The sequence below is a fragment of the Xiphophorus couchianus genome, chromosome 6 (assembly GCF_001444195.1).
Source record: "Xiphophorus couchianus chromosome 6, X_couchianus-1.0, whole genome shotgun sequence".
Classification (NCBI taxonomy): Eukaryota; Metazoa; Chordata; class Actinopteri; order Cyprinodontiformes; family Poeciliidae; genus Xiphophorus; species Xiphophorus couchianus.
In genome coordinates this window covers 27,950,242-27,967,650 of record NC_040233.1, presented here as the reverse complement: position 1 = coordinate 27,967,650, position 17,409 = coordinate 27,950,242, and the positions used below count along the sequence as shown (strand labels likewise).

General features: G+C 40.8%; 1 protein-coding gene across 4 annotated transcripts in view; it reads right to left on the bottom strand.

Annotated features, from left to right (window-relative positions):
- efr3a (EFR3 homolog A (S. cerevisiae)) overlaps nt 1–17,409 on the bottom strand; it is a 67,974-nt gene that overhangs the window by 29,202 nt on the left and 21,363 nt on the right. For all 4 annotated transcript variants that reach the window (XM_028020180.1, XM_028020179.1, XM_028020182.1 and 1 more), the window contains exons 4-8: nt 16,850–16,977; nt 16,616–16,766; nt 11,105–11,226; nt 7,752–7,901; nt 3,643–3,783 (exon numbers count right to left, since the gene is read on the bottom strand). In XM_028020180.1, the coding sequence (XP_027875981.1) occupies nt 3,643–3,783; nt 7,752–7,901; nt 11,105–11,226; nt 16,616–16,766; nt 16,850–16,977 (692 nt within the window). The remainder of the gene's footprint in view (nt 1–3,642; nt 3,784–7,751; nt 7,902–11,104; nt 11,227–16,615; nt 16,767–16,849; nt 16,978–17,409) is intronic.

Below are 17,409 nucleotides of genomic sequence, written 5' to 3'. Positions count from 1 at the left end.
GAGGGAGAGAGAGAGGGGGGGGGAGAGAGAGAGAGGGAGAGATAGAGAGTGTGTAGCAGCAGCAGCTCCTAAACTGCTTCGTGTTTAAACTCAATATTCTTAACTTCAGATTCATCCATAGATATAAAGTTTTTAAAATATTTTCTGTTTTAATGTCGGTTTTGTTTAAAAAATATTTTATTTATTAGAGGAGAAAAAAAACAAAACCTGCAAAATTTAGCTAAATGAAACAGAAATATAAAATAGTTTGATGTTGGTGTTTCATCCTTGACCAGGTTCAAAATTAATAAATCAATGAGTTAAAAAGCAAAATCCAACATGATTTTCCATTGAGACCCAAAACGGTTCAAAAAATATTAATTTCTTCATTTTTAATTCACTGAATCTTTAACAACTTCAAACTAATCCATGGATGGAAAGTTTCATATATTTAATACAGTTTCTATGTTTTATGCCCGTTTTGTTCAAAAATCACCCAATTATTAGTTAGAAAACCTAAATATGTATTATTTAAAAATAACTATAAAGCAGAATATTTTTGATGTTTCAGCATCAAAAGGTGAAAACTTAACACAGATTGTTTTTTTATCATTATTTTAAAGCAATAAGTTAAAAAGCAAAAAACGTACAACAAAAATTCAACATTTAGTTTCTTTATTTTTTTACTTTTTAAATCTTTTCAGCAACTTGAAACTGATCCATATAAAGTTTTTCATATTTTTAAAATCTTTTCTCTGCTTTAGTGAAAGAAAGAAAAAACCCAAAATATTTAATATTTTTCCACAATAAAACTACAAAGCTGTGTATTTTTGCTGTGGATATTTCAGCTTTGCCCAGTTTAAAAATTTATAACATTGATTTATTGCATCATTATTTTTCAAGCAATGAGAATTAAAAATCAAAAACACTTAGAAAAGTGCAATAAAAACTCAACATTTAAAGGAAAACTTTTAATGCATTAAATCTTTTTCAACACTTCAGACTGTCGGATATAAATTTTTAATATTTTTAATAATAAAAGGCGGCTAAAGAAGCAAAGTTTCAAAGCATCAGGAAGGGAAAACATAACTAAAGCATTAACTAATAAAAAAATCCTCGTTAAACATTTATGAGAATGAAAAACCATCAGAAAATGAGCTAAACATCAAATAAAGCTGAATTTTTGTCAGTTCAGATTCAGCCCGTCCTGCAGTACTAGGGTGTGATGCTCCGGCCGGCCTGCAGGGGGCGCAGCGCGCCAACCTGACACGGAGCCAGATGTGAAACTGAACCTGTGGCCTGGACTCAGAAACACTTACAGTAATAAAGTGTTAGTGTGAGAATCACACACTGCTGCTGTCCGTCACGGTGTGTGTGTGTGTGTGTGTGTGGGTGTGTGTGTGTGTGTGTGTGTGTGCAGACCTCCTGCATCAAGTGTCACACCTCAGATAAAAAGTGACTGGGTGTCAACAGAATGGATGGGAGACGTCAGGATGTGAAATAAAGGCCTGCAGGAACCAAATTAATGACCAATTTGTTGCTTCATCCACTGGATTATCTGACAGAATATGAACTAAAGACCCCAACACACACACACACACACACACACACACACACACAAATTTACTTTTTTTAAATTTACAATTTATGCTGTAATTGTTCTTTTTCCATTTAAAACCATAAAGGTTCATGTTTTAGCTCGTAGTTTTCTTTAAGTCTTTAAACATGCTGTGATTCAGAGGAAAAGGTTTAAAGAAACATCATTTCTGTCCCAAACCTGCTCATCTCAACAGAAAATCAGTTCATTTTTCTCTGCTTGAACTGAGGAAAAACCTAAATATCAATACAATAGAAGGATAATTAAATATTGTTTTAAAAAGCCTACGGGTTTCCCAGGCAGGATGTGTTTTCTAATTTGGAGGAGACAGACGGTTGGAAGCAAAGAAAGAAGGGAAAGAAAGTATGAAGGATGGATGATTAAACGACAAACTTTTTGTTCTGCCACCGTTTTTGCAGCTGCTACGTTTTTTCTGTTCCTTTAGACGATGAACGTCAGTGAATGTTTCATTCTTTAAGCTCAAACTGAAGAGAAAAATGAGTGGATTTAAAAAAGAAAAAGATAGAAAAAGTTTTTATCGACAGTTTCAAACTGAGCTCAGGAGTTCCTCAGGGGTGTGTGTCCGGTCCCTGTGGTTTAACCTCCTGACCCAATAAGAACCACGACAGCATGGAGAAAACATCCTGACGTTTAATGACCAGCTGTTTGTTCCTCTGTTTAATTGCTCAACTTTAAGAAATGTAGCTCTTTTACCAGTAATAAATAAATGATAATTCTCCCAGAGGCTTGTAGAGAGAAAGAAAAGCTTTTAAACTTTAAACTGAGGAAATGTGAGGAAGAAATGAGTCAGTGTTTCTGAAGCAGCTGTCAAACAGTGTTATAAAACTGATTTTAATAGCAGCATCAAAAGGTTCACTTCTTGAATTCATTTGCAAGCAAAAGTTACATATTTGGGGAAAACGTGTCGCTCCAGGCTGCATGAACATGGAAATGTTCAATAGAGCCATTAAGGAACAACAGGGGGCCGTTTTTGACTTTTTTTGCTAAAGATTTGGGTTTTCTTCAGTTTTTTGTGGAGCGAAAGCCGCAGCCGGGTCGGATGCATTAAATAACTGATCACCATCAGTCTGACATTTCCACAGAGGCAGGAGTTGGATTCTCAGCAGTATAACGGCATGTTCACACGATGCTACAGCGGATCAGCTAAACCGCCGATCTGGTTATGAGGCTGATGTTCTCCAGGGAGAAAGGAGACATTCGATAGAGCTGAAAATCTTCCCAGGAGAGAAGATCTCTGACCACACAGCGCTCCACAAAATACAGCAACATGGGAGCAATTTCACAGCTGATCGTTTGGTAAACTCAGTTTGATTAGGAACCAAAACTTCATCATCTGCTCCACCTCCAGCTGCTGTGGTTCTGAGTCTAACGTGTTCCCCTCCTGGCCTGTGGGGGCGCTGCACCAGAAACCACTGAAGGAAACGACACAAAAACCTCTGAAGACGCTGAGAGCAGCTTCCTTCATGAAGTAGAAACAAAAATGGAGGCGTCAGATTTTAGCGGTTGGAGGATTTTTCTTTAGTCTTTGGTTAAAAACCACAAGTCATTTCTCCTGCTAGCGCTAGGCTAGCATGTTTGTTTTGGTAGCATTTACCCAGAATGCCCTGCGCTGTAGTCCTTCCTGCTTTTGGAGCGGTCTACAGTCCGCTTGCCGTTCAGAAATAGAAAATAATCGTAATAATTCAGGAATAAAGACATAATATGAGAATAAAGTTGTAATATTACCAGAATAAAGTCAGAACATGAATATAATTGTAATAATTTAAAAATTAAGTCATAATAATATGAGAATAAAGCCGTAATAATAAAAGTTGTAAATTACAAAGAGGAATAATAACATGAGGATAAAGTCACACCTGTAAGACTTTCTCCCTGTAATGACGGTTATTTTCTTAGTCTTGGCTCAAATATCTAACAGCCATGCTAATCTACAACAGGATGGCTCAATAAGAAAAGAATCAAGGTGGCCTAGTCAAAGTTCAGAGCTCAGCCTCATTGAAATGCTGTTGAGGAACTTTAAGAGGAAAAATCTCCAGGTTACTCACACCAACACGGGCAGGACGGCGTTCTTCATGTTTCCGTACGCGGCTCGGCCCAGCAGCTCCCTGAAGCAGTTCTCAGCCAGAGCCGCCGGGTTCTCATCGCCATCCTGACCCGACCCGGACGGCGTGCTGGGATGCCCCGCCCTGCGGAGGGGAGCAGAGCAGAGAAACATGGGAAACAGAAAAGCTTTGCGAGGAGCAACAGGAGCCGTTAGCTCAGCAGAGCAACTGGAAAACAGGCAACACGTCTGGAAATGGCAACATCACGTAGCAACAATCAATATTTCATAACAACACAGAGAGGCTGAGAAGACAAACGTCCAGGAAGTAAGAAGAGAGAAGCTGACATTAAATGAAAGTTTCACCAGAAGGAAACAACCGGGATGAATAATAGAGGAGAAGCTGCTGCTTTAAAATAACCACCAACAGCCAATCAGAAGCTCCTTCAAGGCCACAGCTCACATCACCGCAATGGCACTGAGAAGTCTGACGGGAAGGTCAAAGGTCAGCTCATTGGAAGGTGATGTTCAGAGCTGAGGTGTGAAATCTGAGCTGTCAGAGTTCACACTGCTGCAGGATCTCCATCACCAGAGACGTCAGGGGGAAACAGCAGCGCCAACATTAGCTTCTGCTAAATACTGTGTTCACTTTAAAATTAGCTTCTGCTAAACACCGTGTTCACTTTAAAATTAGCTTCTGCTAAACACCGTGTTCACTTTAAAATTAGCTTCTGCTAAACACCGTGTTCACTTTAGCATTAGCTTCTGCTAAACACCGTGTTCACTTTAGCATTAGCTTCTGCTAAACACCGTGTTCACTTTAAAATTAGCTTCTGCTAAACACCGTGTTCACTTTAGCATTAGCTTCTGCTAAACACCGTGTTCACTTTAAAATTAGCTTCTGCTAAATACAATGTTTGTATAGCACTTAAGCGTTAGTTTATGCTAAATATAATGTAAGCATAGCAACATAGCATCAGCTGAACTTTGTTTGTGGTTAGTGCTGTAGGGTTAGCGCAGCTAGCTGTTTAGCTAGCAGTGCTCTCCACTAGAGGTCGCTCTCTCTGCCAGTGAAGAGAGAGCTTCTGATTTCTGTCGCTTGCATCCAGGATCTCTGTTCTTTCTCTCGATATTCACGCCTTCGCTCCATAATTGAGGCATCAAACTTAAAATCCTGATTCGTGTGTAAATCTCGCCTTTCCACCCAACCATTGCTCTGTTGGAAGCGAAACCCTCAGAGTTCTTCCATTTCTCTCAGAACCGCCCTGTGAAGTCCTGCGCCCTTGAAGCAGCCACTTGTTGTGGGGATGAAGCGCGGTGGAAGTAAATCACGTCGCCGGCAGCGAGCGCGGTCGCAGATGGACTCCAGGCGGCCGCGTCTCAGGAGGGAAACGATGCAATTACTGTCAGCACACGGCAGCGGTTCAGGGGAAATTAAATGCTTATTGCTTGTTAGAAGTGGGGAAATGATAGACAAAAATGAAACCTCCTGCTGTAATTGGAGGTGGATTGTTGTGGTTTAATAAAGTGGGCAGAACAGACGGAATAAAATGAGGTTTTCTGTTGCCGGATAAAACAAAATGTGTAAAAAATATGACTTTGTAGTCAGAATTTGTGTCCAAATAAAAGAAAATATGGTCCATATTGAGGAAAAACAGAAAAAGGACTTCAGTTTTTAACTTGTTTTGTAACTTTTTGTTGTGATCCAATTACTTTTGTATCTTGCTGTGGGAAGGAAGGATTTCCAGCAGCAGTCAGTGTTGCATCGAATCTGAGCATCCCTCTGACTGAAGACTGCTGTATAATAACACGGCATCACAGACATTTCTCAGTAGAGACGATACTCCACAGGAACATGTCCTGCTTAGCGCTGCTAATCCACCTCATTTGCTTTTGCCACTCGTCTTTAATGCCCCGTCTGGCTGTGTGGTTGGAGTCCAGGAACCCTCATATCATTTTCAACTCCTCTGGGACTCAGGGTCAAAGTTCAGGTGCTATTTGAGCTTTTGAGATGCTACTCAAAAGGAAAAATAATAACTTGTTGTCATGGTTACGCCTCATAACTGTCCAAAATTAAAAATGTAAAAGTAGCAACACTTCCAGCCGCAGAGAACCAGGAGACAGAGGGAATAATTGTTCACACAAGCAAGAACTCAACCAAAAACAGAACCAATCAGAACCAACGTAACCGAGTTGCTCCAACATGAGAACATTTCCCAGCTAATAAAGTTATTTTTATGTCCAGTAATCTCTGAAAGAGGAAGAAACTCCGGCTCTAAATAACTCCATGACCCTCCGGTCTTGTTTGTCCGGTTTGTATTCAGCGGCTGTTTGGGTTTCATCAGATATGAACCGTTCAGAGAATCTTAGTGGCTGATTGTGCAGCAGCTGGAGGTCAGCGACATTTTAACGCCTCCATATCTGCTCTGAACGGACAAACGCCACCAGGGTGGAACCGTGAACACCGACCGGCGCAGCCTCTGCAGGCCGGACACGTCCGCCTCACCGAGAGGCAATTAAGAGAAACTCGGCGACCTTGAGCGGCGCCGTCCATCAGAGACTCACCGCCGATCCGGAGGGGAAACAAACAGAAACCAGGAAGACGTTTGTTCAGGGAGGAAAAACAGCAGAATGGCAGCAAACTGAAAAAACTGCAGCAAGACTCAGATTAATTTAAGAGGATTATTAGACATGGAAACAGGTCAAAGGTCAAGAGTTATTCAAACCCAAAATACATATTTATATATTTGGATGGACGGATTTAGAGTCCAGAGTTTCTTCAGGAAAACGGTTAGAGACACGGACGGATGTCAGACAGCTGAACAGAACCAGAACCGGATCAGAGCCAATGAATGCCTCCTGCAGCAGCACGTTACCGTAGTTTCAGAACCTACTTACACACACACACACACACACACACACACACACACAGATCTGCACTGGACACTGAAGGTTCCTCCAACAGTGAGCTGAACTAAATGTTTATGATCGATGGATCAACCTCAGCGGGTGAAGATACTGACTACATGCAAACGCTCGGTATTCTCCGCCTGCAAAGCAGAACCTTAGTGCCGAACCGCTCCAGTCGTCCTGACGGGGCGCCGGCGCCACAGCTGAGCCTCTTAAAGGAAAGTCAGCAGAAGAAAGAAAACGGCAGCAGGATCGGATCCAAAAATAGCTTTTTGTTCACATGGAAACCATACGGATGAAACGACAGCGAGGAAGATGGAAAGGTGAGGCGACGAGATCCGCCAGGAGAAACGAGGAAAAGAACCAGGAAGATGAATAAACAGAGCAGAGGGGCGTTGATTCACCGGCATGCAGATTTATTAAATCTGCCTTTATTAGCTCAGAATCCACAGAAATAAGGAATAAAGTCGTTATTATTTCACGATTCCCATTATTTTTACAGAAAGACATAAACTCAGTTTATACTGTAACACTTCAGATGAATTGAGACGAACGGCTGAAATATTCTGGGAATTTTTCCATGTTGGAAACTTTCTATGAAAGAAATGGAATAAAAGGCACATTTTATACATAACTGCAGAAAAATATAAAAAATGAGGACAGAAATTAGAAGGATTTGATTTTTGTAATGTAAAAAAAAAATTGCTGTTATTTTTGAGAAGTTGTAACTTTTTAAAGTAGAATGTAAAAACATACGGTTAAATGGATCTGGATCCAAAATCCCCAAACTGAAAGTCCTGAGGCCAAAATCAGTTTTTCTCTCCAATTAAAAACACAAATATAAAATTATTCCCTTCCTTCTTTACCTGCACCACAATAAATTAAACTTGTAATATTTTAATTTTCCTCAATATTTACAGTTATTTAACTTATTAGGCTGATTATTTTCTGTTATGTTGGTCTATAAACTGTTTCTAGATCATTTCCAGCCACAAATCTGAGAAAGTTCTTCTAAAACTTTTGCCTCTGCTCTGATTTGAGGTAAAACAGACGGCGGTGCAGCGCAGCATGGCGCGGCGCGGTGCAGCGCGGTGTAGCATGGCGCGGCGCGGTGCAGCGCGGCGCGGCGCGGTGCAGCGCGGTGCAGCATGGCGCGGTGCAGCACATCAGCGCGGTGCAACATGGCGCGGTGCAGCTGTGTACCTGTCCAGGTCGTCGGCATCCTGCATGTTGAACAGCATGGAGGGAATCAGTTTGTCCATGTGCTGAGGCTCCCAGATGATGGCCTGCAGCTCATCGTTCACAGTTTTCCTCACGACTCCCTGAAGACCTTTGATCCCAGCGACTCGGATCCTGAAACACACGGAGACGCCGCTCACATCGCCGAAGACCAACAGATAAACTCCACTACACTGAAAACACATTTATTTATTATTTGAAATGATTTCAAACACTTTCAGTTTGACCAAAAATGAACATTTTCCATTTAACTGGTATTTACTGGAAATATTGAGAGGAATTTAAATAAACTGGAAGTTAAATTTGACTGAACTGAATTAAACTGGAATTTAAAGTTAAAGGAAGCACTAAACAGTTTAAAAGTTAGTGAAAGGACTAATAGATTAGCAGAAGGGTTCCCACTAATGACAGTGAACATTTTAAATCTTTAAACAGCTTCAGATATTTTCATTTTATTGTGTTTTTATCTGCAGCTTCTTTGTTTATTCCAAGTCGTGATGCTCTGATATTTATTTAAACTTAGACTTCAGGATAAATGAAGGTTTTCTTCACCAGGATGATGAAAAAGCCTTAACCTGGACTTTCCCTGCTGTGAATTAATGCAAGCTGTCCTTTAATTTGGTTTAAGCTGATATTTGTTCCCTGAATCGTTTTTATTGGTCTTGAATTGCCTCTGAACTTGATTTAAACTGGAATATACAGGAAAGTGGCTCCAGATAACCTTTGATACAAAGATTTATGAGTTTAGAAACTTCTAAAATGATTTGTTGCATCAAACTGGCTCCAACACAAAGTGACTCTTCTCCACAGTTTAGTCCCAGACGTCTGGCCCAGTCAAAGCCCCATGAAACCAGGTTAGCTTTCAGCTCTGGACACAAAACTCTCACAGCAATTAAACCGAAGACGAGGTCGGCGTTCCCGCCTCCGGCTTCCTGGGAAATCCAGACCCGGACATAAAGCAGGAGGACAAAACCTGCTGCTCATGGAGCCAGGCATCAACTCAGAACTAAAAATTAAATCAACCTCAAACAGCAGCCCACCTCCCGGTCCAGACAAATGGAAACAAACGTCCATTTTTATGCCCAAACATTCCCTCCACTCAGCGTCCCAGCTGGCAGCGCGAAGGTTCAACAAATAATGTGAGCAGCTCTGAAGGCAGCGGGTTTCTCGCTCAGTAAATGAGACTGAAGAGGCTTCAGGTATTGTTTTCATCCACTGCTCATCTTTATTAGCGCCAGACAGCCGCCTCTCGGCGGAGGACCACCAGCCGCCCAGCGCAGACGTTCAAAAGCTATTTTTACCTCCCTGTAACCAGGAGCCCCATCTTCCAAACAACAAAACCTTCATTTGATTTAATTCAGTCGCACTGAAGAAATAAAAGCAGGTTAATTCTTCCATTGTGTCATTTTAGGTTGATAAACACATGAGGATAAAATAATATTTACACTCTCTGCCCTGGGAACACGTTTGGATTTCTGCCACTTCCCTAAAATGTTCTTTGTTTCCTGTTTTTTGCTCAATGAGGGAAAACAAATTTACTGCAGAAACACAGAGAAGTTGCAGAAATATTTAACCTGGAGACAAAACAGGAAACTAGAAGGGCGAAGGTTTGAACTGCTGCTTTCAACCGCATTTAAAAATCACACTTCAACAAGTTCAGCTTTCTTCTGATCACTCTCTGTAAAGGTAATATTGATATAAATGATCAATTAATACCATTATAAACATAAAGTTCTTTATTTGAAACAGACTTGTTCAAGACTAAAACTAACCGTTTGAGTCTCTCGGCTGCGATTCTCTAAGGAGAACAAAACTGTCAATATTCTCCTGATGTCAGGAAAAAAATACTTACATTAAATAAGAAATGCAATTAAAATCACACCTGAATAAGTTTTTTCACACGATGAGTCAATAAAAATCTTGTCATGCCATGATGCTGTCACTTCCTGTCGTCTTCTTCATGGTTTCTGCCTGCAGTAACATCCTGTTGTTGTTCATGTGACTCGTGTGATGATTAAAGTGTTTCCTTTGCAGTTTTATCCAAAAATGAGTTTTTGAAATTCCTGTGTTTCCATTAAGCAGATTTATTTTCAAAATGTCAGATTGTGCATTTTTACGGTAAACAGAAACGCAGCCACTGAGCTCAGATTGGTGGCACAAATATGACTCCATAATCATCATCGTGATATGGAGGAACTGACTGATTATTAGTCGTATTAATCGGTTGATTAGTCGACTCTTTCTGAACTCGTACTGAAGGTCAGTAAATAAACGAATGTTACTCAGAAAGAATCTTTAACTTGATTTTAATTCGTCTTTTCTGAGATTAAAGGTATTTACCAGGTTTTTGTTTCTGTTCAGCAGCAATAAGAATTCAGTGTTTAGTTGTGAAAGTTCGCTGGGAAAACCAAACGGTCCAAATGTTCCGGATCCGTGCAGAGAAAAGCTTCGTCTCCCTCCCTACATGCAGACTCTGCCTGGTTCTTTTATTTGAGGATTAACGTTCCTCTAAAAGGCATGTTTGGTTTCTTTCAATGTTGTTTTCCTCGGGTTTTAATCCTCGCTTCTCTAAATAACCTTCCCTCGCCTCTAAGATGACTAATTTTTCTACCGTGTTGGATTCAGATTAGCACCAACGCTACCCGTTTCCTCCTTCAGGACGCCGGTTTCAACACGTCTGGATGTTAGCTTAGCCTCTCAGCCAGAGCTGATTACTCAGATAGAGAGAATGAAGCTCCAAACAGCAGAAATTACGATTTGTATCTTATTCATGTTTAAACACTAAGATCAAAGAGTGAATTTCTTTATGGCTGTTTTCTTCAGCAGAGGATGTGAAGCCATGTGACTGAAGCGATGGTCTTGTGTGATTCTCACGCTGTCATAGCGCCGTTTCAGATGTTCACGTTTAAACAGCCGTTTCAGAGGAAATACGGATCAGACGGATTTATATCTGCGGTTTAACGGGTACCTGGACGGGCGTCGCGTCGCTCCGACACCTGAACATGAAGCTTCGACTCAAACTGAACCCTGACAGAAACATGAACTAAATGCAGTTAACATCCGACTGCTGTGGTTCCCAACCCACCGCGCACAGCGGGGGGTCCACCGTCAACAATCCCTCCAGATTTATTATTATTATTTAAATATTGAAATGATGATTATTACAATAACCTGAAGCGAACACTGTGACCTTTCACACCATCTTTTAAACAGCAACCCTGGAAACGAATGAAATGATGTATTTTTGATGGAGCAGCTGCAGCGTAATCGTGTTGGTTGAAGTCAAAGTTAGTGGATGTTGCAGTGAGAGGTCTCACCTGGTTCTGGTCTCTGGGTCTTCGTGAGTCGAGTGGCACATGGCGCTGAACTGGGAGACGAAGAAGTCGTAGCGGCGATGGTAGGAAGGCGTGTCCTCCTCGATGTTGGCAAACTTCACAAACTGCAACGGCCAAACAACAGGAAATGAAATGTTAGAGAAAATCCTCTGACATCAGACCGAGGTCCGACCGCAGCGGACCGAGGTCCGACCGCAGCGGACCGAGGTCCGACCGCAGTGGAACGAGGCCCATTTAACGTCTGCTAAAGACAAACAAAAAGTACCGAAACATTTACTTTAAAGGAATCAAGTTTGATTAGGAACCAAGACTTCCAGTGGAAATTAAAAATCATGATGCCTTGAGGCTTTAATAAATTACATTCTCCCATCAAGCTTGTTTTTTATAGATCACAACCTGTGCGTTTCACTTCAGACCCGTTTTGTGCCGCTACGACCCAGCAGCAACTTAAGCTCCTCTTCCCCTCGTTTCAGACCAGCCGTTACTCTAAACCATAAAGTTGGTTTAAGCAGCGACTCACTGACTTTCCATCAGCCGTTAACTTGTTAAAATCCTGGTTTAAACTGAACAGAGCAAAAGGAGTCCTCTCACTAAATGATTTTTCTACAAAAGAAGGTAATTCTGGTTGAGGTCTCATCGTGAGAACAACAGTAGAGAGGATAATTCAGGGCTGCTGGATGCCTGGCGGCGGAGCAGTTAAAGCCTCTGATTCAAACAAGCGGCTCCGTTTGTTTCCCTCCCCCGGGTGAAGCGAGGAGCTCGCTCTGAAAGGAGAAGACATTAAGGCCGTCGAGTGAAATGTTTTAACTTTATTATGCACACTAATTGGTATAATGAAGCAGCATCCATTTTCAAAGTCAAAGGCAGTGAGCCATGACAGAGAAACTGACCATTATCAGCCTGCGATATTCCCATCAGTTGGCAGGAAGTCGAGCCATAAATAAAGATATCTGAATTTCTTTACTCCTAAAATTGGTTCAAAAACCTGAAAAAGAAAAATGAAAGAAAAGATGAAAAGATGAAACGGGAACTAATTATCTGAGGCTTTTTAAGTCCTACAGGGGGATTTTGTGCTCTCCATCTCAGACATCAATATGGATTTTAGTTGTGACAAACATTAAAAATATTTGAGAAAAAGATTAGTTGCCAATTATGGAGGATTTTAAAATGAGTCTCTTGACATTTTCACTCAAACCCAGAATTATCTCCGCAGGAAATCAGCTTTCCTCGATCCGTGACGCCGTCTACCAGCAACAGGGACGTTTAATCTGGTCCATGTTCTCACGCAGAGATAATCATGCTTTTCAAACAAGTAAACGATAAAAGTTTACCCATTTTCATCACACCAGGATCTGAAACAACTCCCGCTGCCCCCAAATGAAATCACTTTTTACAGCCGACAATAAAAACATCAAGTCAAAAACTTCCACAAGTGTTTTTGGCTTAGTCAAAGTTTCTCATTTCCTCAAAATCCAGGTTAATATTAGCATTTTGGTTTCCAGCTTCTAAAGGATTATAACCTTTAACATTTAGAGGGAGAAACACTGAGAACAGCAATAAGACCTGATAAAACACTTTAAGTTTAACGTCTGACAGAATATTATAAATCAGTTAGAAAAGTTGAGATTAAAATCCATCTTTCTGGAAAGGTTACCTGCACGTTTTGGGGGAGGAGCCTTGTCGTTTTGGGGGAGGGGTTTATACAATAACCACAAGGTTCAGGTAAGTGTCCAGTAAAAATGCTGTAAGTTGCAGTAAAGTTCAGGCACCAACTTTCATTCTAATTATTAACTTGTCAATAACTGAAGTGCGTTTCATATTTTAATGTTCAAGGCGTTATTGTAGAAGGTAATTTTACCAAGTAGAAAAATAAAATTACGCTTTTTAACAATTATCCTGATTTATAGTTGTGTTACTCATTTTATGTATACATTTGTAAATTCTCGTGATGCTAAAGTGACTCTTTACATACTAAACAATTAGGAATCAATTATCAATTTTTTCATACATTAATTACAGTTTAAGAGAGTTTAGTTCTGAAACAGGTTGAAACATCAGAAACTAAGAGATATTTGAGGTCTAATAATAGCTGCGATAACTGGAGCCGACACTTTGCTGACCATCTGTGAACCGAGTGGAAATGTGTGGAACCACAGGAGGAAACAAATGGACTTTAATCAAGAGTTCATGGTGGAGAGTCACTGCGGTGGCTAAAATGGGAATTTTAGTAATTTAGGGATTAATTATGGAAAGAAAACCAGAACTCTCATTTTATTTTGGGATTTCTGGAGCAAAATTATAAAGATAAAATGTTTTATTCCCAAATCTATCAACCAACGTGCGTCACGTCCAGGTTATTGAATCCCTAAACGTTGGACTCAGAGGTTTCATGCGTCTTAACAGGGACAGATGAAAGAAGATGCAGGAAACAGCAGAAAGCATCTGAAGTTGAATCTAAGAGCCCTGGACATAAGCTGGTAGGAGTAAAGCAAAGTTAGATGTTTGGGTTTTAATAAGAATCATTGTTCTGCTGCCTGTGGAGTGATTTATCACCTCCTCCCACCAGGGCTTCTTTTCCCTCTCCTGGGTCACCTTCTCATCGAAAAACTTTAAAAACAACAGATTCGCAGCACAGATTGAAATGCAAGGAGCTTTGTTCCAAACAGTTCAACTAGTCATAAAATGTCTTAAACATAAAGCAGTGAAAACAGCAGCAGACGAGCAGAACAGGTCCGGATGTTTCTCTCTTCACACATTTTAAAGAGATTTAAAAGAGAATAAAAGAATGGACAGATGTGATGAAATTACATCCAAATAAAAGTTAAACATCATCATCTTGCATCATGATGTAAATGATGCATCACATCATTTACACAAACAGCTGTTTTTTCCGCCATAGATCTGGCGCCCTCTCTGCGCGGCGCCCACATGCATCGCTTATAGAGCAAACTGACTTTTTGCGCCATTGGCTGCGACATCAACAGGAACATTTCTGATTTCTGAAGCTTGAAGGTAAACCTGAACCTTCATCCACTTGGCAGCAAACCAAACAGTAGCTGCGTTTCCATTAACTATGGAATTATGCAAATTGGAATCAAAATAATAAATTTGCTTAATGGAAACACGGAATTTTAAAAAACTCACGTTTTTTGATGAAACGCTTTTGGGTTAGGAGGAGGCGGGTTTTTCAGCTACGTCAAGATTTATTTCACAAAACTGCAATGGAGACACTTTTCACATCACACGAATCACATGATCAACAGCCGGATGTTACTACTGGCGGAAACAACAAAGAAGACGACAGGAAGTGGTCGGAGGATGATGGTTTGTTTTTGTTTTTTCAGAGCTCTCACAGCATCTCAGGTCAGAAAATGTTTCAATCCAAAGCTGTTCTGGAAAATCACCGACCAATTTCTCCAAAATGCCGCATACGCAGCCGCTCCAAAGTAGGCGGGGCTTGATGCTCCATCGTCTGAATGAGACGCTGACGCCTCCTCTGATTGGCTGATAGGTGATGACCTGATGCTATGGCTGAAGCATGAATACATCTCATGTAACAGCCATAATTTTTAATAACTTATTCTCTGAACAAGTTTATTCACAAGTGATCACTTCATTTCTTAAATAATGAAGTTTTTTCATCATCAGCAGAATATTTGTGCACATTTGTAATGGAAACGCAGCTGATACGATATTTTTTGTTTGGATGCTGCAGTTTCAGTTTTTTCTGCTTCTATGTTTTGGGTTCTTCTTTGACAAATCTCTGAGATCACAGCAACAAAAACACAGTTTAGAAAAATCATCAAAATAAACTAAACTGGTGATGATGGACTGGAAGCAGCCCAGTCTTTCTGATCCAACAGAACAAAGTGAAGCAGATCTGCTGCGACCACCATGAGGACAATCTAACTGCCACGGTTCTGCATCGGTTCTCCTCTGTCACAGAATAAATACCACACATAAATAATGCAGGTTCATCTGAACCCGCGGCTCAGATGGAGCGCCAACAATAGCCAGGATGACGGAACCGAGAGGAAACCACTTCTATTTCACCTTCAGAGGACTTGGAGGAAACGGATCTGAAGCAGCGTTAGGATGATTTCACCGTTTCCTCTCTGTGTGTTATTGGGCCACAATGAGAGCAGAAGTAGCTTTTAAACCTCCACCTGCCTCTGGGCTGCAGCCAACTGACATATTTAGCCCATTTCGCAAAAATAAGGCAATAAGTTTGAGTTTAATAGCCAACTTTGCGGATTATGAGCTCATATTTTCTGGCCTTTATTGCGCAGCACATGGAGGCAAACATTAAAGCGCAATTATAGCGAAAGCAGCCACACTTCTCCCTGATCCAGGGACGAAAAAAACCAAAAAACTCAGGAGATTTTAATATCTGCTAAAAACAGTTAAAAATTAAACTTCATTTCACAGCCTGCTTTTGTTTTTTATTGCCAGCAGCAGTTAGATTTCTGCACCATGAAGAGCAGGAATGTCTGTAAGGTTGTTCCAGATCCTGCAGCATCGCTGCATCACAGCTGCAGCATCGCTGCTGCAGCATCGTCTCTCCTGAAACCTGGATCTGCTCTGAAGTAGCAGATCAACATAAACTGGTTCCATAAAACCTCCAGATTAATGGATCATCATCAGGTGGTTCTGATCTATAAATGCTCTGGAGAAACTGTCCTCCATGTTTTAGTCTCTGCTGCTCCTGGTCAGGATATGGAGGACTAATCCTGCCAAAACTGGCAAGAGATAAATAAATGGTCAATACTGCACCTAAAAATAAAAAAAATCTGAACGTTCCTAACTTTTTTGATTATACAGAGTGAATAGAAGTTAATATTAATCTTTGTGAATAATATTAATTTAACTTTGCATTTTACTTCAAATCTTGTTTTATTAATTCCCCTTTTTATTTCATTATTAATATTTCTAATTTTCATTTTACGTTTTTAATCAAACAATTTATTTACTGTCAAATCTTATTACATTTTATTTAGTTTTTCCATATTCTGTATGTAGTATTTTACTGTCACTTTTTTAATCATAAATGGATTTTTCCTCTTTTTATTTTGCTTTGTCCTGGTTTGTCCTTTATTTACATTTTTTTTCTTATTTGTCTAAAGAAATAAATCCTTAAAATACAGAATTTGGAGAAAAATAGAAAAACAAATAATGAAACATAAAAAACTAAAAACAATAGCATTGGAAATAAAATGACAAAATTAAATATGTTAAATTAATACTGTTGATAATGATAAGTATTCATTTATGTCACCATATAATAAAATAAGTTGGTAAAATTCTTATTTTAATTGCCCATATTTATTATCTTTATTAAAATAATAAACTGATTTCCCAAAAGCTCCATCTCCACTGGTTTCTGAATCTCCTGGAGATTTAAAGTAGAAAAAGTCGAGTTTCCGTCACTCCAAGCAGCAGCGAGTCCAAACAGCAGTGAAAACCCCTGTGTGGCCCCATGGTGGCGCTGCTTACCGAGTTCGTTCCCAGAACCTGCAGGTCCGGTTCTCTGGACTCCAGCAGCTTGGCCACCATGTGCAGGAAACTCTCCACGAAGGGCTTGATGCTCTGGGAGTGGCACGCCATCAGCAGCTGGTCCAGCGCCTCCATGGCGATCACCACGTACCTGCAACCCGTCACAGGGAAGATGGCCGCCGTTAGACCCAGACTCCAGGTTCTGGTCTGGCTGCGTTTGGACCGGCTCATCACCCGTAGCGATGCCGCACCACGTCTCTGCTCAGCCGCTCGGCGAGGTACGCCCCGATCCGGTCCAGCTTCTCCGGCGCCGACACGGCGTAGAACGTCAGCTTCTCCATGTCCGACTTACTGAGGCCATCCTGACAGGAAGCAGAGCGGAGAAAACGGGTCGGCTCGGTCCGGACCTCAAAACATTCCTCCCAGATCAAATTATCAGAGTTTATCTTCCTGTTCATTTATACATATTTGTTAAATGTGTTGCCATATGCAGAGAGTACGAGTAAAATCAGTGAAAACGTCGACCTCCTCCTCCCTGAGCTAATGTTCCCATCTGAAGAAATGCACCAGAAACAACCAATCACAGCCAGGAGGAGGGGCTTAGTGCTGTCAATCAATCTTGTGAACACCCTGCTAAATGCACTAATGGAGCAGAAATAATTTAACGTTTCAGGAAAGTTGTTCATCAAATGTCATCAGTGGCTATGCTAACTAGCATTAGCATTTATGACAGACTGCTAGCGAGGGGGATGATTGACAGCGCTAAGAACCGCCTCCTGGCTCTGATTGGTTCT